At 41.6% G+C, this 13,563-nt stretch overlaps 1 protein-coding gene and 1 long non-coding RNA gene across 3 annotated transcripts; both read left to right on the top strand.

Moving 5' to 3' along the window:
- The first annotated feature begins 905 nt into the window (after positions 1 to 905).
- On the top strand, positions 906 to 2,633 carry map1lc3cl (microtubule-associated protein 1 light chain 3 gamma, like). The gene is made up of 4 exons (XM_015007937.2): positions 906 to 1,193; positions 1,302 to 1,357; positions 1,453 to 1,559; positions 1,863 to 2,633. Exons 1-4 carry the CDS (start codon positions 1,136 to 1,138, stop codon positions 2,050 to 2,052), a joined length of 411 nt encoding a protein of 136 aa, XP_014863423.1. The 5' UTR covers positions 906 to 1,135; the 3' UTR covers positions 2,053 to 2,633.
- Positions 2,634 to 6,243: 3,610 nt separating this feature from the next.
- Positions 6,244 to 10,275, top strand: LOC148157037 (uncharacterized). Of its 2 annotated transcripts, XR_015764474.1 has the most exons (5): positions 6,244 to 6,993; positions 7,152 to 7,195; positions 7,983 to 8,076; positions 8,641 to 8,796; positions 9,578 to 10,275. It is a non-coding gene; the product is annotated as an uncharacterized LOC148157037 (long non-coding RNA). The 2 variants fall into 2 exon arrangements; XR_015764475.1 differs by lacking the exon at positions 7,152 to 7,195 and having other exon boundaries at positions 6,247 to 6,993.
- The last annotated feature ends 3,288 nt before the right edge of the window (positions 10,276 to 13,563 follow it).

Below are 13,563 nucleotides of genomic sequence, written 5' to 3'. Positions count from 1 at the left end.
TCGAAACATTTATTTAAAAGTAGAGACGAGAAACTATAAAATCTCAAGATGGAATCTGAAACTAAAGTTATTGATCTGAACTTCAATATTACCGATAATTTTGCTCAATCAACCCACTGACCACATCAGTGGAAAAGCATCACTTTAAATTCATTAGTTCAACTGTTAATTAATAATAATGATAAAAGTTGTGAGTATTTTAATCTGGCGGTTTTGAGTTTGTGTTGCTGAGAAAGTTGCCTTAATTCACACATCGAATGCCAACCATGATAAAAGTGAATCCAAAAGCGGTTCGTGTTTAGACAGCAGGTACATTTATTATCCCAGTTACTGGGAATATAGTTATTCCCATGCACTGCTGACCCCTAGTGGTCAGTTGGAGAACAGTTGGACAAATTTTGGCAAAGTTCCCGAGTGCAAATCGCAATTAACCTTGTTCGCAATTTCAACCAGCAGAGGGCGGTGTTTCACCACGATAGACCATCTGATTGGAGCTCTGTGTCCTTTCAAATTACTTTTGTCTCTCTAAAATAAAAATCATACACTAAATGAAAACATACAAGTTAATCTTTATGTGATGGAAAATGTTGCAGCTTAGTCTCTTAAGTAAAGATATTAAATCCCAGTGAGAATCTTTGACCTCTACATCTTCTCTGATTTAGCTCAGCTACTTTAAAAAAAGAGGCAGGAAATTTATCAAAAGCTGCTTCTACAAAGTATCAAATCAGGACGGCTGAATATGAGTAGATGCTACACTTTCAGATTTTTACATGCACATCATTTTAAAAATGGACTTGCAGAGGTTAAAAGGTCGAGAGTTCTCAGCTTCAGGATGGCCTCGGGAGGTTTTTCTGGTTGTTCAGGAAGTTTCTTCAGTCATCTGATCGGGCTGCCTTAATTATGCTCTTCTTCTTGTGTGCCTGAAAAGCAGTTTTCAAGTCTCACGCTGATGTGAAAATGCTCCGTTGCAGGACAGTGTGAGTCTCCGGCGTCCTCACCCACCAGGACAAGGACCTCGTCTTTGGACTCCTCCCTGCTCTGTGGTTATAAAACCTCGGCGGTCTCTGCAGCTCGCTGAAGTTCGCTTACTTCCAACCATTGGCCTTTCCAAAACCGTCCCAAATGACGAGCAAACATGGCTCCTTTTGAGAAATCCATGGAGATGACGCCCTTCAAGCAGAGGAAGTGCCTCGGTAAGACTCTTTTGGTTCTGTTGCATTGGTTCAAAACGCCAAACTCTGCACATGCTGCTTCGATGATGGTTTAAATTGTGTAAAATAATCTTTCTCATTTGTATTTAGCGACGAGAAAAGATGAAGTGTGCAATATTCGGTCTAAATTCCCCAACAAGCTGCCTGTGAGTTGAAATTTTCCACACATAACTCATGTTTTTTGGGAGGTTCTTTCTAACTATTAGTTGTATTTTATTTATTTATTTATTTTTTTGCTCAGGTGATAGTTGAACGTTACATCAAAGAGAAAACCCTCCCACTGCTGGACAAAACAAAGTTTCTGGTTCCCTTTGAGCTAACGTTGGGTCAGTTCCTCTGCCTTCTCAGGTAAACCTTCGTTGCTAGGTAATGGTGCAGTGCCTGTAGGATGACACTGAAATTCAAAAATACTTTATTGATACAAAGGGAAATAAATGTTGTTGTAACCTATTTAATTAAAGAGTTATTGTAGATGGTGATTAAGTTTTCAAAATGGCTCATTTTCCAGACACCAAAAAACCTTAAATTATTACCAAAACACAGCAAGGTGGGCTTTTTAAGTGCTTAGGCTGGTTTTAGAAGCAGTTTAGACCTAAATGTAAGTATAACAGCTCTCCTTTACCTCTGACCTTTCTGTCTCTTTTCCCTCAGGAATAAGATCGCTCTGGACGGGACCCAGACTCTGTTCCTCCTGGTGGCAGAGCGGAGCATGTCCTCCATGTCCTCCAGCATGGGGGACATCTACTCCCGCTTCAGAGACGCTGACGGCTTCCTGTACATCACCTACGCCTCCCAGGAGGCGTTCGGAGCGCCTCGGTCAGCAGACGAGCCGCCTCACTGAGGCAGATTTTAACCGAATGAACTGAAATCAAAAAGGGACTAACTGAGCCAAACGAGACACATTTTTAAAATCCAGCACTGCTGCTCCAGACTTCACACCTGCCTACCTCAATAAACTCTTTCAAAGACTTCGTCTCAAACTTCGTTGACATTAGAGGACAACATCATGAAGACTCCAACAAAAACTTACATAATGTAGACAAACATTTTGTTTTTAATCAAAAATTCTCCCTTGCAATTTTTTTTACCCATGTTCAAATTATATAAAATTATTGTACTTTGTAATGTTTTTTTCTTTCTGTTGAAAGCATAGAAATGTGTGTTGTATTTTCCACATTGTTGCAACGTCAGCTCATTATGAATCCATCTAAAACCACCAAACTGTCTCCAGTCTGAGCACTTATTTCTTCTTTCTATTCCCTTTTTATTAAAAAAATATATACTTCCTCAGCTTCCCTCAGAGAATGTGAATCCCTCCCTCAGACTCATTATTAAACACAGAAGCGCTTTTAGGTGTCTGTTTGTGCTATTCTGATGTGTTCTGGGTCCAAAGCACCAAAAATATATTCCTATTTCATCCTACTGACTGTGTGTATCGTTGTTTTGTATCCTCACTGCCACATTTGTTGCTGGGTTTGTTGAATTTGACATGACACCTGATTTTGTAGATGTGTTTGTTTCAGGCTCCAGCAGGTTGACTTCACTCAGGTTCACTGCATTTATCCTAAGAAGAGAGAAAATCAGGTTGGTGGTTAACGTCACTCCAGCAGCTTCAGTCCCTATGCATTAAATAAAAAGCAACAAATGACCCTAAATAAACTACAGAGCAACAGCAAAATGAATTTATATATACAGCTCTGGAAAAAAATTAAGAGTCCACTTAAACTTATCAGTTTCTCTGCTTTACTTTTTATAGGTATACATTTGGGTAAAATGAACATTGTTCTTTTATTCTGTGAGCTACTGACAACATGTCTACAAAACTCCAAGCAAAAATCTTGTATTTATTTGCAGAAAATGGTCAAAATGACAAAAACGATGCAGTGCTTTCAGACCTCAAATAATACAAAGAAAAAAAGTTCATATTCATTTAGAAACAACAATTCAAATGTTTTAACTCGTAGAGTTCAGACATCAGTGGGAGAACCAGGAGGGTTTCATTGGGGTTCAGTGCAGTGGGCTCTTCATTTTTTACAGAGCTGCATATATATTTTTCAGAGAAAAGCTTGTTTTTACAACCATTACATAAGAAAAGAATATGTGATCTGTTCTGACATGAAATCAACGTGTTTGGAAGCAACTCATGTATAACTTCAGTTCCCCAACAAATAGTGGTATGAAAAGACTTAATAGTCACCGTAATAAATATTTATTTGAGTAAAACTTTTCCAGTTTTAATACGTGATCCAATGACTAAAATACATGACTAATCGCTGAATTTCGCTGTTATTTCTAATTTTAGATGTTCTATTCAAACCAATAATGTAGCTAGAAACTTTGAGCTCCCCAAGAGAAGCTACCAAAATCTGATCAGACCCAGCCAGCATTCATAGGTGGGCCCCACTTGGGTTTGATGTGGGCTACATGGGTTATGAGTGGGCATGGGTTTTATCTGGGCTAACTGTATGGGACCGATATGGTAACCTAAAATGGGACCCACTTGGGCTGGCCCATTAGGGCTAAACATATGGGCCCCATTCAGCATTAATGTGGGCTAACTGTGAATGGGGCAGAAGTGGGCAACACTATGTGGGGCCCATGTAGTTTCAGTATCATGGGCCCAACATGGGAAGCCCATGTGGGCTGACCACATTGAACCCACATGAGATAAGTATGGGCTGACCGTACATGGGTTGGACCTGGGCATGCGTATGTAGGCCCCATACCTTTTTTATGTGGGCTAACTGGGGATGGGGCAGAAGTGGGCAACACTATGTGGGGCCCATGTAGTTTCAGTATCATGGGCCCAACATGGGAAACCCATGTGGGCTGACCATATTGAACCCACATGAGATAAGTATGGGCTGACCGTACATGGGTTGGACCTGGGCATGCGTATGTAGGCCCCATACCATTTTTATGTGGGCTAACTGGGGATGGGGCAGAAGTGGGCAACACTATGTGGGGCCCATGTAGTTCCAGTATCACGGGCCCAACATGGGAAGCCCATGTGGGCTGACCACATTGAACCCACATGAGATAAGTATGAGCTGACCGTACATGGGTTGGACCTGGGCATGCGTATGTAGGCCCCATTGCTTTTTTATGTGGGCTAACTGGGGATGGGGCAGAAGTGGGCAACACTATGTGGGGCCCATGTAGTTCCAGTATCATGGGCCCAACATGGGAAACCCATGTGGGCTGACCACATTGAACCCACATGAGATAAGTATGGGCTGACCGTACATGGGTTGGACCTGGGCATGCGTATGTAGGCCCCATTCCTTTTTCATGTGGGCTAAGTGGGGATGGGGCAGAAGTGGGCAACAATATGTGGGGCCCATGTAGTTTCAGTATCACGGGCCCAACATGGGAAGCCCATGTGGGCTGACCACATTGAACCCACATGAGATAAGTATGGGCTGACCGTACATGGGTTGGACCTGGGCATGCGTATGTAGGCCCCATTCCTTTTTTATGTGGGCTAACTGGGGATGGGGCAGAAGTGGGCAACAATATGTGGGGCCCATGTAGTTCCAGTATCATGGGCCCAACATGGGAAACCCATGTGGGCTGACCACATTGAACCCACATGTGATAAGTATGGGCTGACCGTACATGGGTTGGACCTGGGCATGCGTATGTAGGCCCCATTCCTTTTTTATGTGGGCTAACTGGGGATGGGGCAGAAGTGGGCAACACTATGTGGGGCCCATGTAGTTCCAGTATCATGGGCCCAACATGGGAAACCCATGTGGGCTGACCACATTGAACCCACATGTGATAAGTATGGGCTGACCGTACATGGGTTGGACCTGGGCATGCGTATGTAGGCCCCATTCCTTTTTTATGTGGGCTATCTGGGAATGGGGCAGAAGTGGGCAACACTATGTGGGGCCCATGTAGTTTCCGTATCATGGGCCCAACATGGGAAGTCTATGTTGGTTGACCGCATAGAACCCAGATAAGCATGGGCTGACCGTACATGGGTTGGACCTGGGCAGGAAAATGTAGACCCTAATCCTTTTTTTATGTGGGCTAACTGGGGATTGGGCAGAAATGGGCAACACTATGTGGGACCCACATGGGCTGACTGCATTGAACCCACATGACATAAGCACGGGCTGACTGTACATGGGTTGGGCCTGGGCATACATATGTAGGCCCCATTCCATTTTTATGTGGGCTAACTGGGGATGGGGCAAAAATGGGCAACACTATGTGGGGCCCATGTAGTTTCAGTATCATGGGCCCAACATGGGAAGCCCATGTGGGCTGACCACATTGAACCCACATGAGATAAGTATGGGCTGACCGTACATGGGTTGGACCTGGGCATGCGTATGTAGGCCCCATTGCTTTTTTATGTGGGCTAACTAGGGATGGGGCAGAAGTGGGCAACACTATGTGGGGCCCATGTAGTTCCAGTATCATGGGCCCAACATGGGAAACCCATGTGGGCTGACCACATTGAACCCACATGACACAAGCATGGGCTGACCATACATGGGTTAGACCTGGGTAGGAAAATGTAGACCTTAATCCTTTTTCATGTGGGGTAATGGGATTTTTTTTTTTTAATCTGATTAGACAATGTGGTTACCCTGTCACTTTTAAACTTTTCACTATATGTCAAAAGCAAAAGCTGCAAGAGCAAGATTATAAAAACTTTTAAAAAAATTATGAGATGTCAGATTGATGGCCTTTAGCTAAGGAAATTGTTACTCAGTTGGCCTGTATTGGAGCTGATAAAAGGTAAATTGTTGAAGCAATTGTATAAGCTTTCTACAAAATTAAAAGCTCTCCTTGGATGGTTACCTCATCTTGGAGGTCATAAAGAGGTATTGTATTTGAACCATGCTCACTACATGATTTCTTTGTCTGGCTCATTTACTAACACCGACATTACACTAGGCTTCCAGAAGACCAAAATATGTTTCAATGCTTTATTTTTTAAACCAGTTCAGTATTGTTCAAGCTACACTTTGAAGTCCTAGCATTTTTTTCTTTTTATTATTTTACACTAGAACAGTCCAGATGTCCTAACATTTTTGTGACATTATCTGTTTTAAATATGCATAATCTTCTGCTGCTCAGAGTGGTTCAGAGTGGACTTTTGTCCTTGCTTCTTTTTTTAAATGTAATTTAATTTTATTTTATTATCAATTGGATGTTCAGACCTCCAAGTGTTCATTGCAGCTTTTTCAAAGAAGGACTTAATTCTTATTTGGAGAAATAGTTCAGATCAGATCATCGTGAAAAATATTACAAAATGTTTAGAAAATGAATTCAAACAAAACTCAAGTGAGAAAGACAAGAGTAAAATTTTTAGCATCTGTTTTTTCATCTGTAAACATTTTCCAAGTTGTCAGCATAAATAAAATAAAAAAACTAAACATTTCTATTTATGATTATTTTTATATCTTTTAATCTTTTTTCAATAATCTTTTTAACCTTTTTGTTCATTTTTTCTCTGGCACCGTTGCCAATAAAGGTTGGTGAATTGAAGTAGACACTTTACACATCCACTAAAGAAAGTAGTTCCAAAACACATTTGAATAAGGACGACTATATTTATTTATTTTTATTGAGAAAATTTGTGAGTGCTACATCGGTTTTACATTTGTTAAACCGATGTATTACTCTCAAAATTAATCTCGTGTTTCTTGGAGAACGTACAATTGTTAACGGCGGATGGATATGCGGTTTCAAAATCAAACGTAGTCCCATCAGTCCGTTGGCGTGGAGTCTGCAGGTTCGCTGGCCTTCTACTAAAGAATCTGTAAGTACACTTCTGTCTGTTTTGTCTGTGTCAAATTTTAGGGAGAGATTTTAAATCGTTAGTTAAAACATTTGTTGCTCGTAATGGTTCGGATGACCGGAGTACCCCGAAAGACCTTATTAGTTGTTTCTTCTTTTTTTTGTTTGTTTTTCTTTTAGGTGATTTTTTTAACACACACAATAAGTCATCTGCCATTATTGAGGTAAGAATATTTGGATGCAGAGCGATTTCAAACTGTTCTGGGCCAGATCATTTTCAAATACGCTGCGGCGCCATTCACCGGTAAATTTGAGCGCCAACGCGGCAGAATAAAATCGGTTCACTAATGAATCTACGTTGCTAGCGGAGGTTGCTTTTAAAGTACCTTGACACGATAAAACCACTTACATTATTTATAAAGAGTAACTACTTCGCTTTCATTCTGTGTACATGGGTTTTTAACAATCTTTCTCGCAGCCAATTAAGCCAGCATGCATAGCTGGGATCCATTAATTGTGCATTTTTAATTATTATTTTTTTTTTTTTTCATGAAACTGCATTGAATCGTGTCGTTGTGGACTAGATAGGTAATGATGAATGGGCATGGGTTTTGTCTGGGCTAACTACACGAGGCCCATATGTTTAACCTAAAATGGGACCCATATTGTCAGCCCATTTGGGCTAAATGTAGACTGTATTCAGCATTATTGTGGGCTAACTGAGAATGGGACAGAAATGGGCAACACGAAATGGGGCCCATGTGGTTTCAGTATATTTGGCATAAAAGCTTTTTTGTAAATAGAATGAAGGCATAGTAGTAAATATTTTAAAATCATGTTTGTTTTATTGTGTAAGTGACATTTTAAAGCGTTTTATTCTGTCATCGTTTGACTGCAAAAAACATGACAAGTGGGTGTTTAGGTCTCAACTAGCCATTTGTTTGGTCAATGCAAATGGGAGCTTTAGATTTACCAATGTTTTAATACTTTTTAAAAATTTATTTTCTACAGACTACTATGGAGAAGCGTGAAGAAGGCTTGCAAGGGCAGAAGTGACATCAGATCTTCAAACAGATAATGATATTCCAGAAAAGCGACGTAGAAGGTAACGTGGAACAGGGACTTCTGTAACACACAACTCTAGATCAGTGGTTCTTAACCTGGGTTCGATCGAACCCCAGGGGTTCGGCGGAGCCTCTGCCGCGGAGGGAAAAAACTTGTGTAAAGTCGTGATGCGCCGCTTTGCCATCATTTGCTGCGGAGGATCACGTTACATTGCTTAGCCAATCAGTGCTGCGGAGGAGCGCAGGGATGGGGCAAGGAGGGGGGAAGCGGGGTTCGGTGAATGCGCATATGAAACTGGGGGGTTCGGTACCTCAAAAAAGGTTAAGAACCACTGCTCTAGATCTTCTGTCTCCCTGGTTGTCATTTGAGCTGCTCTCAGTTCTTTTACCCATTTGGTTCTCCTTGCTTTACTTTTTCCTTCTAATCCTTCAAAATTTATTGACTTAAATTGATACAGACATTAACAATTGGCATTTTGTCCATGTATAAAAGTAAGCTTATAAGCTATATATGTGTGAAACAATAACAAATCAATTAATAAAAACTAAATGTATCATGCGTCCTGATTTTAAAATGTTGTCCTGTAATTGTCATTATACTTAAGGTTGTCATGGTTGCAGAAATTGGAGGAGGGTCCTTAGATGATGCAGTACAACAAGCTGTGCGATTCCTCATGTCCCCTGAATTGGCCCTCCAGTTCAACCTGTTTGGCCGACATAGGAAACAAGTTCCGGGACCTGCGTCTCTGATGTTTTGTATGGTAAAGATCAGTTTTTATATTCACTTTTTTTCTTGAACATTTGTTAATTTTGGTTGTCTTATGCCTTTTGTTCATTTTTAGTAATCTTTTTTTTTTTTTTAGATTAAAAACTGAGACTTCAATTTTTGGTTTAATTCACATAGTATTCTTTCACTGTGCTCTCAAGAACTTAAAGATTTGATTGCTGACAAAATTTGAAGGTAATATTGTTTGCATTTCAAACAGTATTAACAAAATATACAAGACCATGATAGAACCTTTATGTCAGTAGTTGATTTATATACATTAATATATTTTAAATTTACAATAAGAATATAGTGTGTGTACTAGGGATGCTCCGATCAGGTTTTTTGCTTCCAATTCTGATACCGATCACCCATGGGGCCCATCGCTGCCGATCGTCTGGATTGGCTGTTATTTTTTCACTTTAGGTATAAATGATAACATGTTATCTGGCAAAATTAAAAAGTGCGCAGTGTGACGGAAAGAGTAGATCAGCTGCACACACAGGCTGCGAATGAGATACAGGTGATCTGCAACAAGAGGCCGTGATCAGCGATCACCAATCAAACACATTTTCACGGAAATTAACCGCTTATGATTGCTGATCGATCTGCACACCTCTATCTACATAATAATAATGACTCGAGAGTGCTTTGATTTTGGCAGATCCCTGCAAGCATTTCTGCCCCTTGAAGGGGAAGAGATGCACATTTCATTAATGTTACATTGTACTAAAAGTAAAACACTAATGCAATTTCTACCTTTGCTTGTTTTTTAGGTGCACTTAAAAGAAATGGATCCATCCACGGAATCACACAAAGATACGGAAAAGGCACTCGAAGTGGGTTACTGGAGCCCCGGACAGAGGTGGAAATAGAAAAGTTAGAGCGACTAGGGAGGCAGCCAGCTCAGACTCAGGTGGGCAGGTTCCAAGATGGACAGTTACAATGATGTATGAGAGCTTTCAAGTGTGGCATATAGGTTATTAAAAATATTTGACAAAAATGTAGTGTGAAAGAGCTATGTAAGTGTGTGTGTGTTGATATATATTTATATGTATTTATATATAGATGTACAGATCTATATAGTTGCATATCTAGATATAGATCTATATACATGTATGTATCTATACATATTTACATAACTAGATGCATAGTTATCTAGATAACGAGATGTAGAAATATAACTATCTAGATATATAGATCTATATATATAGAGATAAATATATATTTACATAGCTAGAAATCTAGTTACATAGATAATTATATATCTACATATAGATCTATGTTTATACATTTGTTATATTAAACTAGTTTCTGTTATTTTCAAATCTGCAATATGAATAATTTTGTAGATTTCTTTTACCAGTGCATTTCTTGTGGCATCATTTGCTCTGTGTTAATAAAGCTCTTATAATTGACGAGTTAAAAAAAACTGACAATATTTAAAATTACCAAATAAAAACCTTGACCAAAAGACATTTTTCATCTCTTTTTTTAATGCAGGTTTTGTGCTAAAGCATTTTAATACTTTGGTTTGTTGATTAAGATTGTATATCTATTAATGTAATTCACTTTCAGGTTAGGTGAGACAGACCCCATTGTTCCTACAGGAATGAGGCATCTGGGCCCCACTGAAAACCCAGTCAGCACCCATTTAAATCTACCTGGGCAAAACCATATGGGGCCACCATGGAACCCGTGGACAAACCCACTTGGTACCCATATTCTAGCCCAGTTTAGCCCCAGTTGGGGCCCAGGTAAAAAATGAAAGCTCCCAAGTGGGGCCAAGATGGGCCTCATGTAAGGTACCCATCTGGGCCCCACTGAAAACCCAGTCAGCACCCATTTAAATCTACCTGGGTAAACCCATATGGGGCCACCATGGAACCCGTGGACAAACCCACTTGGTACCCATATTCTAGCCCAGTTTAGCCCCAGTTGGGGCCCAGGTAAAAATGAAAGCTGCCAAGTGGGGCCAAGATGGGCCTCATGTAAGGTACCCATCTGGGCCCCACTGAAAACCCAGTCAGCACCCATTTAAATCTACCTGGGCAAACCCATATGGGGCCACCATGGAACCCGTGGACAAACCCACTTGGTGCCCATATTCTAGCCCAGTTTAGCCCCAGTTGGGGCCCAGGTAAAAATGAAAGCTGCCAAGTGGGGCCAAGATGGGCCTCATGTAAGGTACCCATCTGGGCCCCACTGAAAACCCAGTCAGCACCCATTTAAATCTACCTGGGCAAACCCATATGGGGCCACCATGGAACCCGTGGACAAACCCACTTGGTACCCATATTCTAGCCCAGTTTAGCCCCAGTTGGGGCCCAGGTAAAAATGAAAGCTGCCAAGTGGGGCCAAGATGGGCCTCATGTAAGGTACCCATCTGGGCCCCACTGAAAACCCAGTCAGCACCCATTTAAATCTACCTGGGCAAACCCATATGGGGCCACCATGGAACCCGTGGACAAACCCACTTGGTGCCCATATTCTAGCCCAGTTTAGCCCCAGTTGGGGCCCAGGTAAAAATGAAAGCTGCCAAGTGGGGCCAAGATGGGCCTCATGTAAGGTACCCATCTGGGCCCCACTGAAAACCCAGTCAGCACCCATTTAAATCTACCTGGGCAAACCCATATGGGGCCACCATGGAACCCGTGGACAAACCCACTTGGTGCCCATATTCTAGCCCAGTTTAGCCCCAGTTGGGGCCCAGGTAAAAATGAAAGCTGCCAAGTGGGGCCAAGATGGGCCTCATGTAAGGTACCCATCTGGGCCCCACTGAAAACCCAGTCAGCACCCATTTAAATCTACCTGGGCAAACCCATATGGGGCCACCATGGAACCCGTGGACAAACCCACTTGGTGCCCATATTCTAGCCCAGTTTAGACCCAGTTGGGGCCCAGGTAAAAATTCATGAAAGCTCCCAAGTGGGGCCCAGATGGGCCTCATGCAAGTTACCCATCTGGGCCCCACTCAAAACCCAGTCAGCAACCAATTAAATTACTTGGGCAAACCGTGTGGGGCCACCATGGAACACGCGGACAAACCCACTTGGTACCCATATTCTAGCCCAGTTTAGACCCAGTTGGGGCCCAGGTAAAAATTCATGAAAGCTCCCAAGTGGGGCCCAGATGGGCCTCATGTAAGTTACCCATGTGGGCCCCACTGAAAACCCAGTCAGCACCCATTTAAATCTACCTGGGCAAACCCATATGGGGCCACCATGGAACCCGTGGACAAACCCACTTGGTGCCCATATTCTAGCCCAGTTTAGACCCAGTTGGGGCCCAGGTAAAAATTCATGAAAGCTCCCAAGTGGGGCCCAGATGGGGCTCATGTAAGTTACCCATCTGGGTCCCACTGAAAACCCAGTCAGCACCCATTTAAATCTACCTGGGCAAACCCATGTGGGGCCACCATGGAACCCGCGGACAAACCCATTTGGGGCCCATATTGGCAGCCCTCTTTTTTCCCATATGGGGCCCACATGGGTATGCTGGCTGGGGAGCCTCAAGCATAAAAAACAAACAGGCATGATCATTAATCATCCGGTACTAAATTCAGCACGGTTGCCATGGGCGACGCGCATTAATGAGATGATCGGTTCTCACACACGCAGGTGCTTCATTCCTCACCTGGCTCTGAGGAGCGGCGCTCCCACCGCATGATTCTGTTACATAAGGCCGACCCAGTCCCCCCACGGCTGGGGTCAGTGGGACAGAGGGGCGTGGACGACGCTAAGACGAGCCAGAGGACGGAGACACGCTGAGTGACAGGAGTGTAGATGGCAGCACAGAGAGAAGAGCTCTGTGAACAGGAAGGGGAGACTGTGTTGCTCCGATGGAAGACGGCAGGAAAAAGGAAACACTGTAAATTTACTGATATACTGTAGCATAATGAAAACACACGATGGACAGAAAAAAACACACAGATGTGGAGTCGTGCTGCCCGTCATTTCACACTCCAGTGTCCATTCCAGCAGCTTCCTGCCAGAGCATTAACCTCAACACCAAGACCTGAGGAGCTTTATATATATATATATATATATATATATGAACTTTGAATCTTTAAATGATTATATCCACTCTGCACTAATTCAGAGCTCTTGATGATGCATTTGAGCTTTGCTTTATTCAAATCATAAAACGAATAATTCATGTTTCTTATGCGACAATAAGCTTAGCAGATTTTCTCTATGTCATCAAAACTATCCATACAGGCTCAAATATAAATAATATCCATTTAAATGGCCCATAGAGTTGTAACAATCATTAGCTTTTTTGCATTATTCTGGATATTTGATTCATCTTTGGGAATTAATTTGAATTTAAGTTGGGTTTTTTGTTTTTTTTTATGAACAATCAATAAATTCTTAGTGTCAAAGGATCAATGTTCTGTCTGTACACCCAACTAAAGATTATTTTAGGAATTGATTATTCTATTGATTATTCTGAGGACTTGTCAAATATTGGATAAAAAAATTGCATACTTGCAGATTTTTCATTTTATCACTGAAGCTTTTCTATACAATATTAGACAAACAAAAGACAAAAATAAACAATTTCTTTTCTTATAGAAGAAAAGATGACTGCCTGAAATGCAGTAAGGATCATTGGAAGCAAAGTAGGAAAACTTCTTACATGACAAATTTAACTTGTTTACTGTAAATTTAGTTTTATCAGCTCATTACTTTCAGAAAGTTCACTTAAATACCACTCTGCATTTCAAAATTAATTTATTTTAGTTTGTTCCTCCAGTGAG

The sequence above is a fragment of the Poecilia mexicana genome, unplaced genomic scaffold, assembly GCF_051168715.1.
Source record: "Poecilia mexicana isolate PSO_F unplaced genomic scaffold, ASM5116871v1 scaffold_10, whole genome shotgun sequence".
In the NCBI taxonomy this organism is placed as follows: domain Eukaryota; kingdom Metazoa; phylum Chordata; class Actinopteri; order Cyprinodontiformes; family Poeciliidae; genus Poecilia; species Poecilia mexicana.
Note: the sequence above shows the minus strand (reverse complement) of the source record. Positions and strands in the feature narration are given on the sequence as shown.

What these genes read in the sequence shown, in the direction of transcription:
- map1lc3cl (XM_015007937.2), top strand. Translation starts at nt 1,136, where the DNA reads ATGGCTCCTTTTGAGAAATCCATGGAGATGACGCCCTTCAAGCAGAGG. An exon ending in AATTCCCCAACAAGCTGCCT is followed by an intron (nt 1,358 to 1,452) that starts GTGAGTTGAAAT and finishes TTTTTTGCTCAG; the next exon opens with GTGATAGTTGAACGTTACAT. An exon ending in CAGTTCCTCTGCCTTCTCAG is followed by an intron (nt 1,560 to 1,862) that starts GTAAACCTTCGT and finishes CTTTTCCCTCAG; the next exon opens with GAATAAGATCGCTCTGGACG.